This window comes from Orbicella franksi, chromosome 6 (assembly GCF_964199315.1).
Source record: "Orbicella franksi chromosome 6, jaOrbFran1.1, whole genome shotgun sequence".
In the NCBI taxonomy this organism is placed as follows: domain Eukaryota; kingdom Metazoa; phylum Cnidaria; class Anthozoa; order Scleractinia; family Merulinidae; genus Orbicella; species Orbicella franksi.
In genome coordinates this window covers 22,045,184-22,058,778 of record NC_138150.1, presented here as the reverse complement: position 1 = coordinate 22,058,778, position 13,595 = coordinate 22,045,184, and the positions used below count along the sequence as shown (strand labels likewise).

Below are 13,595 nucleotides of genomic sequence, written 5' to 3'. Positions count from 1 at the left end.
TAAGTGGTCGCTATCTGAAGCTCTTCATTCAATGACCAAATATATTAATCCGAGCCTGGAATATTAAAACACGACCAGCTAGTCCTTGACAAATCATTGTATTGCATGGATTGGTTTGTTATGTAATAAGCAATCGTGCACGAGAGCCAGTCTTTCATGCACGGGTGCTGTTTTATAAAGAGTAGACCATTTCATGCCATGTTATGTAACGAATTTTGGCCTCCTCGGTCTCGTGGAAGCCTTAGTCAAGTTGGTGTGTCGACTTCATCATCTTTGTAGCGTTTTTAGCTCCCTATTTATACCCCATCACAACATCAAGTTTGTGAAGAATGCAATCTGAGCTTTCATAGCCCAGAGTAACATCGCATTCTCTACTGAATTATTACTGAATATAAATATTAATTGATAATAAAATTAATCAAACAGACGTTCAATTCAAATTGCGTGATTAATGATGGAGCTTATTATCTTGTGCGGATATGGAAGGCTTTGCATTCGTGTTAATAGTGCACGCAAGGGAAGGGAAATCGGTTATCAAAACTTAAACATCGTGGTCAGAGTTCTTAGACTTCCTCCCCTGGCGATTGTCTTAAGTACTGATAATAACTAGCCGCGATAGTTTCCATAACCAACTTCCTCAAGGTCTGCTTAAATACGTGGCGTCTTCAAAGTCACCTTTCGTTTTCCCTCCTGATTTGATTTCCCTCCCTCCCTATTTTCTCCAGGACACAGGCATCAACTCTTTGGTGTATAGCCAGCTCTAGAACTATACTACAAGACCAAGAATTGATCATCCTAGCCAACTTTGTTCAGAAAGCCGTCGTGCTGCTATTAAACATTTTGAGCATCGATTAGTGCTTAGTCTAGTGAGCCGTGAATTACGCTTTTGTTTGCACTCAAGAGTGTGCACAGTGCTGAAATGAGCTCTATTATGACTGTTGTCTGCAGACAGTTTCCTTATCTCGCATTTTTTGTGCGTAAGCGATGGGTATTTGAGCCTACAGATGCCGCATGTGATAAGAAGGACCACCCTACACCCCTGCCTGGGGAAACACTTAAAATCACAAATTACTATGTTATGAAAAGCCTGCGAAAAATATTTGATATTGCGCAAATTGACAAGGTGTTGTTAGCATTCGTTCGCGATCATACCGGCCATCTGTATGCACCTTGTTATCCGAGGGACGACAATTCTAACCACCGGATGACTGATTTATCATAGTTGTACAAAAGGAATTCGATAGCTTAGCCATTGAGAGCATATCACGTTAAATCAATGGCACGATTTTGAGCCTATTAGGCGGTAAACCTTCTTACTCAAGATCAGCTGTAAAAAAACGTCGCGTGACATATTTAACATAGCGGTTTTCAAGATGTTACAATGTGCCTGCAATATTATTAATCCACCGCTCTTTCAGTGGCCCATGTGCCGGGCAGCCAAGGGGGGCAAGGAATTTTTGGGGCTCAACCGACTCTTCAGATATATACATTCGCCATCTTGTTAACACTTCCGGTGCGCGAGGCCCGGCTTGCGTTTGAATGGCTTATTTTGATATCGATTTCCGCCTGTGAAAAGTTTTGGATCGCGGAAAGTAATATTTTCAGTTGTTTTGAAAAAACGACCGGAAATTGAAAGGGAAACTTCGTATTGAAGCTTGGGGTGCGTCCCGTCGGTAAATGCCTGTCGTTCATTGGTGAGAGTGAAGCCCCACTGCGATTCAATCGACTTGATTTGCATTTGATTTAATGAATGCGGTTTGGGAGTGTGAACGCGTGACTTGGGGCTGATGATAAATCGGTGCGATGATTTAATCTCTGATCATTTATAAGAAGCAGGCTCGCCTTGCAAACCGTTTAGTATATACAAACGACACCGATCGTGGTTTAGTCACAGTACAGTACGTTTCTGTCTCCTGAATATTCACAGAAGGAACCTAGCCATGGCTCATCTTATGATGGTTTTTTTGCCGTTTATGTTTGTTTTGACAATTTCGTTGGCTCCAACCGTTGTTACGAAAAGACAGTGTTCTAAAGCTTGCAGAACGTATATTTCAACTGAAATCGAAGGGAAACTCAGCAGGGCATTGCGGGTGAGTACAAACGTACTTGTTCCTTCATCTTTGATGGCGTTGATTTTACAACGCAATGATTTTATTTTAATTAGACCAAGTTTCACTGCCTTTGTTGAGTGTAGAATGGTAAATTAAACTTTTTAATAGGTACGGGAAAGAGTGGTCTTTCCTTGGTGTGGGACTTGGTTTAAGCTTGTTGATTTAAAAGAACTTCACAATATAGTTCAAAACAAGTGTTTTCTTGTCAAACTATTTTCCACCAAGGTACATGTACCCATAACCTTGCGCAACGAAAGGACACTACAGTTCTTCGATGTTTTAATTGCTTAACAACCTTCCCAAAGGATTTCTGCTCTGTTGCGTTCATTCGCTTGTTAGCTTAAGGAAGAGGTTTTGGAAGAAACAGTAAAAAATCATGCCGTTTGCTTTCGTGAGATTTCTTCCGTGCCAGGTACTTAGCCCGTCAAAATTTATGTCCTTTCAACTAGTTGCGTATCGCCCGTCTATTGACATATGGTGTATTTCTCTAGACGATTTTTAATGGGTTCGCTTCGCTGGAATGCAATGGAATGCAAATTACAGGGTTGTAGAGATCACAAAATTAAACACTGTCAAGCCAGCCTATTGTCAGGCAGAGGACACTGATAAGAAAATGTCAAAGTTCTGATCCGGCAAAGGACACGTAAAGGGAAATCAGATTGGGCGCCCGCTAAGATACTTTGACCAGCGCTGTGTGCGCTTTTCGTGCGATAAAGCCATCAAAATGGAGAAAGAAAACTTTCGTTCAGTTAAAATACAAAAGCATGTCACTTTCTGATGGAGTTGGAACGCTTCCCAGAAAGAGGTCGCGGTTTTTCTAGAAATGTGAGTCATGTCCTAATTGAAAACATGATCAAGGTCGAAAAAAGTGAAAGATAGCGCCGAGAAACGCCATAAAAATGTTAAACCCTCGCGCGCGCGTTTTATTAATCACGGAACACTTGTTGAAGACGTGTAACTGTCATAAGGCATTCGATCTGTTAATCTCGCGCTCTTTTCGAGAAATACCTAAAGTTATACCCCCTGTGAGTGTGAAATTTACCCTGAGGCCGCAGTGGTATTGTGTGTTCCCGTCTTGTTATAAAGTGAAGCTCGCGCCTACCTCGTGACGTTATTAGCAATCAAAACAAGGAAATTTGAACAATGGATAATTTATCTCGCGCTTAAAAAGGATGTCAAAACTTCCTCGCTGAACCATTTAACGAAGACGGGCGTGAGTGGTTTCAGCAGAGATGCTAATTCAATATACAAGTTGTTTATTTTTCCAAGCTGGCAAGGCAATACACCGTTTCTCGGTTACCTTCGATTATAGAATCAAGCGCACTATTCTGTTATTGTACTTAAACTATAAATAGCAAACGTTACGTCGAAAACAATTAATGCGGCTATATTCGAACCCAGTGACTTTCTCGAAGCGATGTTGCCATTAGAAATTTGCTAATTAGGTTTCTCGAATATTGCTTTCATTATGTTTCTTCTGCGGTCAAATAACTTGGAATTTTAAGGTGTGGTGCCACTTCTGTTGCGTTCATGAGTCATTTGACCAAAATGGATTAACAATTCCAGAAAATTGTTTTTGTGATTCGGACTTATATGCATAATCTTTGTTGCCTTTAAGGTACAAATTAAGCCATCGGCATTTTCTTTGTACGAATATGAAACCCGCAAGACTGTCGCGTTTAATTTCTACTTCAATATCAGTACACTTTCAATCAGAAAGGTTTTTATTATTATGACAATGAAAAAAAAAACATACAGGAAATATTGCATCGTTGAGCATCAAATTTTCAGGGCTTTCGTTTAAAGACATGTCCTGTGTGGCAATCAGCGACTGAGATTAAAGCGGTGAGAGACAAAAGTTAAAAGTGTGTAAGTCAAATGCGTTTTCTTTTTGTTGATTTCCTCTGTTTACACTTTAGAATGCTGCGAAAGGAACCCGAGGACCCAGAGGAAAACAGGTGAGGTCAACAGGAGGTTAAATCGTTGGTTTTCCTGTGGTTTGTGCTGGGCATTTGTTTCATATTTTCCCAACTCCCTTCTAGGATCCTCTCGGCGTTTGTATCTAAGATGGTGGTTTGTAAAAGCCGCCATTTTGGATTCGAATTGCCGGCAGAGCCCGGGAACAAGATTGTATGTTAACTGGGCAAATCCAAGTTCTGTTCGAACTAACTTTTAACGTAGAAATCTGCAATATTTACGTTCATGAATAACGTCTCGTACATACGTCCATCGTGATCAGCCGCTTACTAACCACATATCCAACCCAAGGTGAAGGTTATCTACTTTAATGGCTTGTCCATCTCCAACAGAATTGACTCGTAATATCTTGACTTGTAACAACTGTATGGTGGGGTTGTCGCCTTGTTCACGCATTCTCCTCATACATCTGTTTGCTTTTCATCGTCAGGGACTTCAGGGACCTATCGGGCCTCAGGTACTAAACCATATTCATGTTACAGATGCTAATCTAAACAAGGACGTTCTCCTAATTCGTCACGCAGTCCTCGCTAAATTATGAAAGAGGGATTTGTGACGAGATGAAGGAAAGATTGCGTGACGAATTTAAAGAACACACATTGACCACTAACCCGTAACCATAGTGATTTGTACTGAAGGCTTAATCGCTTTGCTGACCTCTTTAACAAGTTATTCGGGTAATCTTGATAAAAGCTAACACCTTAAAGTTGCAAGTAACTACCTCAAACTGTAAAACACTCTTAGCCACCTCTCATCTCCCATCACCAGCACCTATTGCACGATTTCATAGCGACAGCATTACGTCACATTTCACAGCACCATAGCACTGGCATAAAACGTATGAGCAAAATTAAAGGAGCACTGTCACGTTGTAGTTCATAAGGCTATAATAACAAGAAAGAGCGTTTTTTTCAGGAATTTTATGGCTGCAGTAAGTTTTTTTGTGCCAATCTTTCAAGCTATTTGCAAAGCCCGTCCCAGGATCTATTTTGTCACGTTTTTTAGTTTCTTTATCCACTTCCATCCTCGCCATCATTACTCATGCTTCTTTCCCAATGCTTTCCAGTCGTTTATTTAGTTCTCCTCTATAGATAGAGCACATCATTACTGGTTTCGATCTAATCCAGATCTGCTTTTGGCGTTTATAATTGTAAAGCTTGCAAAAACAGATGACAGTGCTCCTTTAAACTGTTCAACGCATGCATCACGCAAATAAAATTTGTTGCTGACCACTTGGTGGCAATGAAGTTTGACCAAGGTTGATGTGTGCTCATCTAGTTAAAGATAGCTGATCTATTCGGATCTGTTCCACTTTAGGGTTTACCCGGACCACGTGGAGAGACAGGCCCTGTCGGCCCAGAAGGACCGAGGGTGAGTTGTGTTCGATTTTTTTCGAACCTGACCGAAACTGATGGATAATGTGCCTGAGGGTTTATTTCAATCGAGAATAGCTGGGCGGTTTTTGATTGGATTCTTTTGTTTCAGGGGGAGCCTGGTTCGGCACTTTCCCTTCCAAAATGTGAACCAGGAGAGTACCTCACTTCAGATGGAAAGCAGCTGATATGCGTTAAATTTGGTACGTTTTATAACACTTGCACACGAGTACTGCACGTGTCCTGCTATTCCTCTCTACTCTACTAATGGTGACGATGCGGTTTCGTTTAAGCTTGTAATATTACGCATTCGTTCTGGTGATAAAAATAATGTTGAAGTTATTTTACGCGAAACAAGCCCGTCATAAGACTTGTTCTTTAAATGCTTGCACCACCCAGGACGCTTGACGTAAATACGTGAAATAAGGTTCTTAAAATACTCTGACGCACATAAAAGGCTCAATGACGCATACTCAATAATTTTTCCTTCGTTAAGTCCAACAAAGTCTCAATATAACCGTTCTGTTTAAAAGCGTTAGTCCCTTTGTTTCCTTGGAGATGCTAATTGTCTCGTTGATTAAAACTCATTTCATCTTTTAGTTTCTTTTGTTTTTGCATTGAAGTTAATCCATTGTTTGATCTTGAGCATTTTGTGTTGTCTACCGTTTTCAGGAGCAGAAGTTTGCAGTGCCGTGGCGAAATGCGAAGGTATATTTTTACGTTGTCAATAAACAAATATTCACCATAATAGTGTATCTTGTTGCTATTTTCTGACATCAGTACTCAGTATCCAAGTGCTTTGTTTGTTTTGCATGGTTAGTGATGCGACATCAATTTTCGTATCGATCCGGATTCACGCTGACAACTCGTCGTGATGAAGCAAATTTTGTCCATTTTAAATGCTTCTTCCTGTTCCTTTTTCCAGGTCATCAAGTGCCGACGCCCACTTTGTCGTCAAGTAAGGACGTTTTTCGTGTAATCGCCATAAATAGAGATTATGTTATGATGCAGATTTTTCTGTTTTTTGAGACAAATCTTCGAGAAAAGTATGACTAACGGCTTCTTTCGTGGTACTTTCATGGTTACAAATTCTTTTTGGAATATAAAAAATTCTATTCCCCATAATTTTCAAAAAAATACATCAACCTTGATAACCCATAACCTATTTGCTCAGGACGTTTTGAAAACCTAAATTAACACACTTAAGTCTTGCGAACTGATAATTTTGCTTGAAAAAGTTGTATTGTTGACCTTCTTCAAGGACAGAGCCGGAACAAAAAAGGCTTGTTGCGGTTAATTTGGGCTTACTGCTGAAGTTTCTAGGAGCAAATAATTGCTTCACACTCCAGTTAACACTACTAGAACTCAACTTTAGAAAATCGAATTCATTCGAGAACTTAAATTTGCGTTAAGATAGGTAAGGCGATTCAAAACCACAAAAGCATGGGTGGATCCTATTTTTCTCGTTTCATACGGATTACTCTAGCAGTTGTATGTTTGTTTGTTTGCTTTCGTCTTTCGGGGGAGGCGCGGTTTACACAAAATAGAGGTGACGTATAGCATTACTTTTGGATCGGCTTGACTTTGTCTTTTTATAGCTGATATGGTTTAATCCCGTTTCTTCGAGCCACTTCAGGGAACGGAAATGGATTAGAAAAAATCGAGGATAAATGTTTTCTAATATTATTGCAAAAGGAACAAAAACTCGCTCGAAAAATAGGGATTCCACTGTATCATGGGTCGTAAAAAAAGCAATACAGCTTAGTTGTGAAAAAAATGCTTGTCGTAAAATGTTTTTTCTCTTTTTGCAGCACCAACTACTGCTCAGCCTCCTACAGGAGGTAAGTAAGACGGGAGCTGGGGCGGGTTAAAGCCTCTCATTCCATACACACATCAAAGTGCTCTGCTTTTAATCATTGTGTTGCTGACTTTATGCGAATTTGTTGTTTTTTAGTATACCCTAACCAGACCCAGTTCATGAAGAAATACATGATTCAAACGCTATACATGGATGCGTGGGACCTGGGCACGTTTTACATTGGCGAGCAGCTGTTTCTGGGCGTATCTCAGTTGGGAGGGAAGAGCTTCGTTATTTACAAATGGGATAACGAATACAGGTAAGCATGGCTGTCTAAAACAGTTATGTCGTTTTCAGCTTTTTTTTTTTACCTTACAGCGTTTTCAAAACTACGCGAACTAGTAAGTTCAAACGTCGACCAACAATTGGGTTTAAAGTGCTGTCGATCGTGGCTACTAAGGCAACTAAACATGACCGAGTGACATCGTCGTCTCTCGGACAAACCGGTCCTTATCCAATCATTTTGCAGATTTCTGCTGTCGTCGTTATGATTGACAGCAGTTTAAATAGCCAAACGTTGGTAGACGTTCTAACTTCGCAGCTAGCATAGTTATGAAAACCACTCTTATTAAATAGATTTTCCATATCGAAATTTTACTGTTTTTGTTACTGTATGAAAAGAACATACGTTGTCGTTTTTGTGCATTTTTAGCTTCCATTTCTCTGTGTGTGAATTACGTATCTCGGTGTCTTTTCATATTTAGTGTCCATTCGTTGGAACAAGATTCCAGTTACAACCCGTGAGTGAATCTTTCACATAATAATCCTCATGAATAATAATTATAATTTTCACACACTGTAATATTAACCTCTCTTTTTCACATGAGCTCACTCCATTTGCACTGTTACAAGTTCAGAGATTAATTGCTAAACGAAATATTAACGTAATCGTTCGTCGTGTTGTTCGATTTAATAACCAATTTTCGCTTTGTTGTTGCTGTTTTTCTTTTGTTAACGTGGTTATTTGTTTTATATCTGTTACTGAATTTAACAGTGTAGATAAATAACACGTCTCATTACCTCGAATGCCTTACTGACAACTTAAGTCCGTGCAAAATGCTAAGTATTACAGAAAAATGGCTCCAAATTTTACAGATCCTCGTATCGCAGAAGTTTTGTGTCCGCGCGGGTTTCCACGCGCCTCTTAGGAAAATTTCGTTTTGCAGTTGTTCCGTCACACTGTCAGTTATTCAGTTATAGTTACTTATTTCTTCAATCTTTCTTTATTCACTTATTGGTTCATTTGTTTGCCTGTTGATTTTGCCTATTTCTATCTCAGCTGTCTTTGATTTCCCTTCCTTAGTTATTTGAATGCACTTCACCTCTTCACGCAGTGATCGGGGGGAGGGGGAAACTCCCTCACAAAAAGGACGGGGGGAGGGTCGTCGAAAATTTTGAAAAGAATCCCAAGAGGTACCAGGATCCTGTTTTGTGGGCGTGGCTTGAAATGTTTTTAGCCCCTAAGAGGTACCAATTCTAAAACAAGGCATTATCTTCTGTGATATTTTTTCGGCTCAATACCCTAAAAGGCACCGTAAAGCTCCTGCTGTGAACCTTTTGAGGTTGAACATCCTAAGAGGTACCAGCACCCCCCGTCCTTTTTATATGGGAGTCCCCCCCCCCCCGGGACGGATCCCCTTACTGGTCTCCATACATCATTTGACTGCTACTTCAGTGATCGGTGTATTCATTTTCATGACTCTAAGAATTGCGTTTCTATTGATGTTTGGAAAAAAAATTAAACCTTGATCACTGTGAAGTCGAATCCTTTCAGCCGCGCATTTGCTTTCCTCGGAGAACAGGATCAAACTAGATAGGTGTTGAAGTACAACCGAATTCTCACAACTAAGTTGAAAAAATGTTTGGAGATTAGTGAGGAGAATTTGCATTTTGAGTTTGGTAGTGAAAGGATTTATTTGAAACACGACATTTAACTAAACAACAGCCGAGGAGTACATCTTAAGTTAACTAGCGGATGGCCTCGAAGCTTGCTATTTAGCCTGCCCTTAGTACACAATACCAGTGCGGTAATTTTAGGAAAACGCAAAACGACAGCTACATAAATTTGAAAAGTGCATCGTCTCAATAAAAGCTAGGATGTCACTTATACGCTCGTGCGTTTTTCGGTGGACACATTGTAAAATCAACATCTGGCAATGCCATATAACGAGAAGAAACAAACACATTTACAGACTGTTTCACTTTGTCAGTTCTGTAATTTGAAATGTTATTTTGTACCTGAGAAACGTTTGGAAACTTCAAACACGGTGCACTTACACTGTTGTTGTATTTCATCGTTGTCGCGTTTGCGTTTAAGGGTTTCCCGACAAGTGATCACTTAAGATTCGCTTTATCACTGGACAGTCGTAAAAAAAAAACCGTGGAATCGCTACTGCTTTTGGTCATTTTTGGTTCTGCCCTGCTTTGGCTCTGCCCCATACCCCTTGGACTCTTCCCCCTCCCCACAACTTCCAGGACTTCAAATTCTCCCTTCTTTCTGTGACTGATAAAACCAGATGAAAGAATGTAGTGATTGCTTACCAGGAAACACACTGCACTGCACTAGGATTACTTTTCTTAGGGGACTTGACATTTTTTTCTTGTTGAACCTGTTTCTCTGTCTTTCTCTCTCAAGGTTCCGTAGTTTCCAAATCCTCAAGGTACCCTTCGCTCGCAAGTGGCAACATTTCGTCATTGGAGAAGACGTGTTTTTTGCCGTGGCTAGTAATTCTCGCTCGCATGACTCGCCAATCTTTAAGTGGAATGGGGATATGTTTGTTCCGTTTCAAACTTTACCAACAGTCAAAGCATTTGATATTGAGCCGTTTAAAATCGGCGAAGACACTTACTTGGCCGTGGCAATTTATTATGGGCGTAGCTCACACATCTATAAATGGGACGGCGAGAGATTTGTAAAGTTCCAGGACATCGCAGCTGTGGGAGCTGATGTAGAGCACTTTAAAATGAATGGCTCAACATATCTGGCAATAACAGGTATGAATCTTTCTGTACTTTATACGGAGGTAACTAATAAAGTCAACCATTTGATTACCAAAGACCCTCTGGAATCGTTCTTGATATTCTACCGACTTTACAGCAGTGCAATTTTATCAATGCTTCTGTTTTTAGTGTTGATCGTATTTTTCTCAGCTACGACACTGGAATATTCTTACTAGTCAAACAGGAGCATTTTAGATAGAAAATTTAAGATGATTTGGCCATGAGCTAGACGTTATCATTTTCTTTTGGAGACTTTTACCGGCTACCGAAAAAAAAAGAAAGAAAGAACAGTTTAGACGTAAATCGTTGTCTTGCCCACCCCTGTTGCAAAAACCCTGATACTAAGGAAATATTGCTTCTGCATGAAAACACCATTTGTGCACCAGATTTTCTTGAAACAAATTATTGAGGTAACGTTACGATCAGATAAGTACGGGCATATTGGGAAAAACAATTTTAAATTTTTTTATTATGATGAACCATGGCTGAATTATGGACAATCTTATCCAATCTTATTATGGAAAGTTCAAGATTCCAATGTGTGTGATTTTATGCGATTTCACTTTCGTCGACCTCCTTTCACCCAGGTCCCTTCTCTCGCGGTGCATACGCATTAATCTACAAGTGGTCCGGGGCGAGGTTTGAAGAGTTTCATCGGTTGCCCACTGGAGAGCGCGCCTATGGAGTTAAGGCCCTGTCTGTTGACGGCGTCCATTTCTTGGCTGTGGCCCGCTGGAAGGCAGAGAGCTCCCTAATCTTCCGGTGGAATGGAACACAATTCAAACTATTCCAAGAAGTGCCATCGAGAAGGGTAAGATATGCTGTGATTAACATAAAACTTCTCCCCACAATGTGTACATGACAGGTGATGAGAATAAAGAAATTCGTCGAGTAACGAATATTGTCTTGATATGGCACCAAATTCTCGGAACTATCTTGGAAGTATGTTCTGGTAATTTATATTTCAAGCTTGAAAGGTGAAATGAAATTTGATCTTTGAGCAATTTTGTAAGGGTAAAGGAACTTACTTTGCGCGGTAATCACGAACACAAATAGGGCAAACTTTTCATTAACTCTAACTGCGACTCTTTTGATAATAGTGAAGTCAGCAAAAAATATTTGTCAAACATTCTTTGAGAAATAAAACATTTTGCTACTCCAAAGGGGTACTGAACACCAAATAGTAAGAAAAGAATAAAAAGAAATGTCAAAACAAAGCATTCACTGCTGGCTATCATATTTTAATCATGGCTCACGTGAGTATTTACTTCCACAGGCTCGTGATTGGATCACTATTACGTCCCCATTCATGTCACGTGAGAAAACATACCTGGCGATAGTGAGCAGTGACCGGAGTCCAGGCATCTTCGCGTGGGATCGAGATTATTCGAAAAAGTTCGCTAAAGTTCAAGACATTCCGTCGGAAAGAACACGAGATATGGTGTTTTTCAACATGGGTGAGAGTGTTTATCTGGCCGTGGCTTCTCATCGAAGTACAGACATTTATCAGGGATCAACTAAGGTTGAGAAGTAACTTTACGTTACTCCAGTCTTTTGTAGCGCGTGTTCGCGCGCGAAGCGAGGAGATTAAGCCAACTCTGGCTATGTTTCTCGCGTGATCAGGTTTACAGAATTACTCACGATGAAAGCTTGAGGGAGAATCCTCAAAGACTAGCATTTTACTGCAGAAAATATCCACCCTACCTTGAAGTAGAATAACGGCGCCAAACTTTCATTCTAGAAACATTACAGAACTATATTTCATCCTCGTGTACTGAAGACCGCCAGAGTTCACATTTTGTAATATTTTTAGCACTACCTGTTTCAAGTTTTTGTAGAACCTACACAAGACGAAGAAATTCACCGTAAGTTATCTTTTACCGCCATTTTTTGTGTACATATTGCGGACCCCAATGATTAGTGGTCCGCGCGAGGAGAATGGGAGCTACGCGTGGCAGAAGAGTCAAAGGTCTCTTCTACCGCGTTTGTCTCGCGCTTTACCAAGAATCCCGCAAAAATCGGCCAACCCGCTCGTTATCATTTTAAAGAAACGTTTAACCCTTCACCAAGCAAGTAGAACATGAGAACGAGCCAAGATCAGGAGTTCATGTGGACCTTTACTAATTTGAGTAACTTTTATAGTTTTATAGATTTGTAATATATATAATACGTCAAGAGGAATCCGGTTTACTAGAAGAAGATAGCAAAAGAGAGTCGCAGTTACTAGATGATAATCGCTGCAAAGTGGACTTGCTAATTCTTAACTTACTTTTTAGTAGCCATGCGCAGAGTCGAGGTCTAGCTCTAATAGACCAATTTCGATACATTAAAATTCAGCCTAAAACAATAGACCTCAGTACGAGGCTCAGGGGAATAACTACAGAGTTTGTGGGGTTTATTCCCCAGAGCCTCGTGCTGAGGTCTATTGTGTTAGGCTGAATTTTAATATGTCGAAATTGGTCTATTCATGGTTACAGCGGAGTAATAGAATGGAGTAGTCACAAGAGAAAGAGGAAAAGTCTCTTACAGACCAAAGATGCATTCCTTATCTTCTCTTGTCACAAGAATTTATCATTATATTTATATCAGGTTTTTTTTAGAATAAGGGGAATAAGTCCACCCGGCATAATTTAATGAATATGTGTGTTTTTGCCTGCATCCGTCAACGAAACGCTAGACAGTTTCCTTTTTAAGGCTTTTAAAAGATGCAGCTTAAAAGATGCAGCTTAAAAGCTTTTAAATTCTAGGCTTCTTAATTTAGTAACATAAATTAGTTACCGGTTGCAATCCCTCCTTTTCAACAACCCCGTGGGGTACAAGCTAAAGGACCCTTGTGCTATTTCTCAGGGAATTATGATCGGGAGTCTGTTACTTGAGTTACACCTTGTTTGCAATGAACACTAGATTGAATGAATCTATCAATAATGGCGGACAACTTAACTGTTAATACTTGAGAAATTTCCCGTTGTATATAGATCCTCAGTCATTGATTTACTTGACATGTCCAAAGTAAGTTGAAAGAGTAAAAAAATAAAAATAGTTGAAACGATTTTGTTTTTTGTGAACGATACTGGTTTAAAACGGATGCGTTTACACATCGATCTGTTCTCTCGGTTCTGCGTCCACACCAAACTTTGAGGGGGTGGGGGGGGGGGAGGGACGCAGTTGAGACGCGCTTCAGTGGTCGTTGCCGTTGTAAAGAGGTGGCCGCTGTAGAGAGGTTAAAATAAGAGTGGATTTTATAGACCGTCCGAGGGGACAAAAAAAGAGGCCGTT

The 13,595-nt window shown here is 40.2% G+C and overlaps 1 protein-coding gene across 4 annotated transcripts; it reads left to right on the top strand.

Annotated features, from left to right (window-relative positions):
* The first annotated feature begins 271 nt into the window (after positions 1-271).
* Positions 272-13,375, top strand: LOC145489460 (uncharacterized). 4 transcript variants are annotated; one of them, XM_081468435.1, is made up of 13 exons: positions 274-2,090; positions 4,031-4,069; positions 4,519-4,545; positions 5,406-5,459; positions 5,574-5,664; positions 6,134-6,169; positions 6,387-6,419; positions 7,273-7,302; positions 7,416-7,578; positions 8,024-8,059; positions 9,955-10,313; positions 10,907-11,130; positions 11,596-13,375. In XM_081468435.1, the coding sequence occupies exons 1-13, from the start codon at positions 1,941-1,943 to the stop codon at positions 11,851-11,853; spliced, it is 1,500 nt and encodes a 499-aa protein (XP_081324561.1). In that variant the 5' UTR covers positions 274-1,940; the 3' UTR covers positions 11,854-13,375. The 4 variants fall into 4 exon arrangements, with proteins under 4 accessions (XP_081324562.1, XP_081324561.1, XP_081324564.1 ...); XM_081468436.1 differs by lacking the exon at positions 4,519-4,545 and having other exon boundaries at positions 272-2,090; XM_081468437.1 differs by lacking the exon at positions 8,024-8,059 and having other exon boundaries at positions 275-2,090.
* The last annotated feature ends 220 nt before the right edge of the window (positions 13,376-13,595 follow it).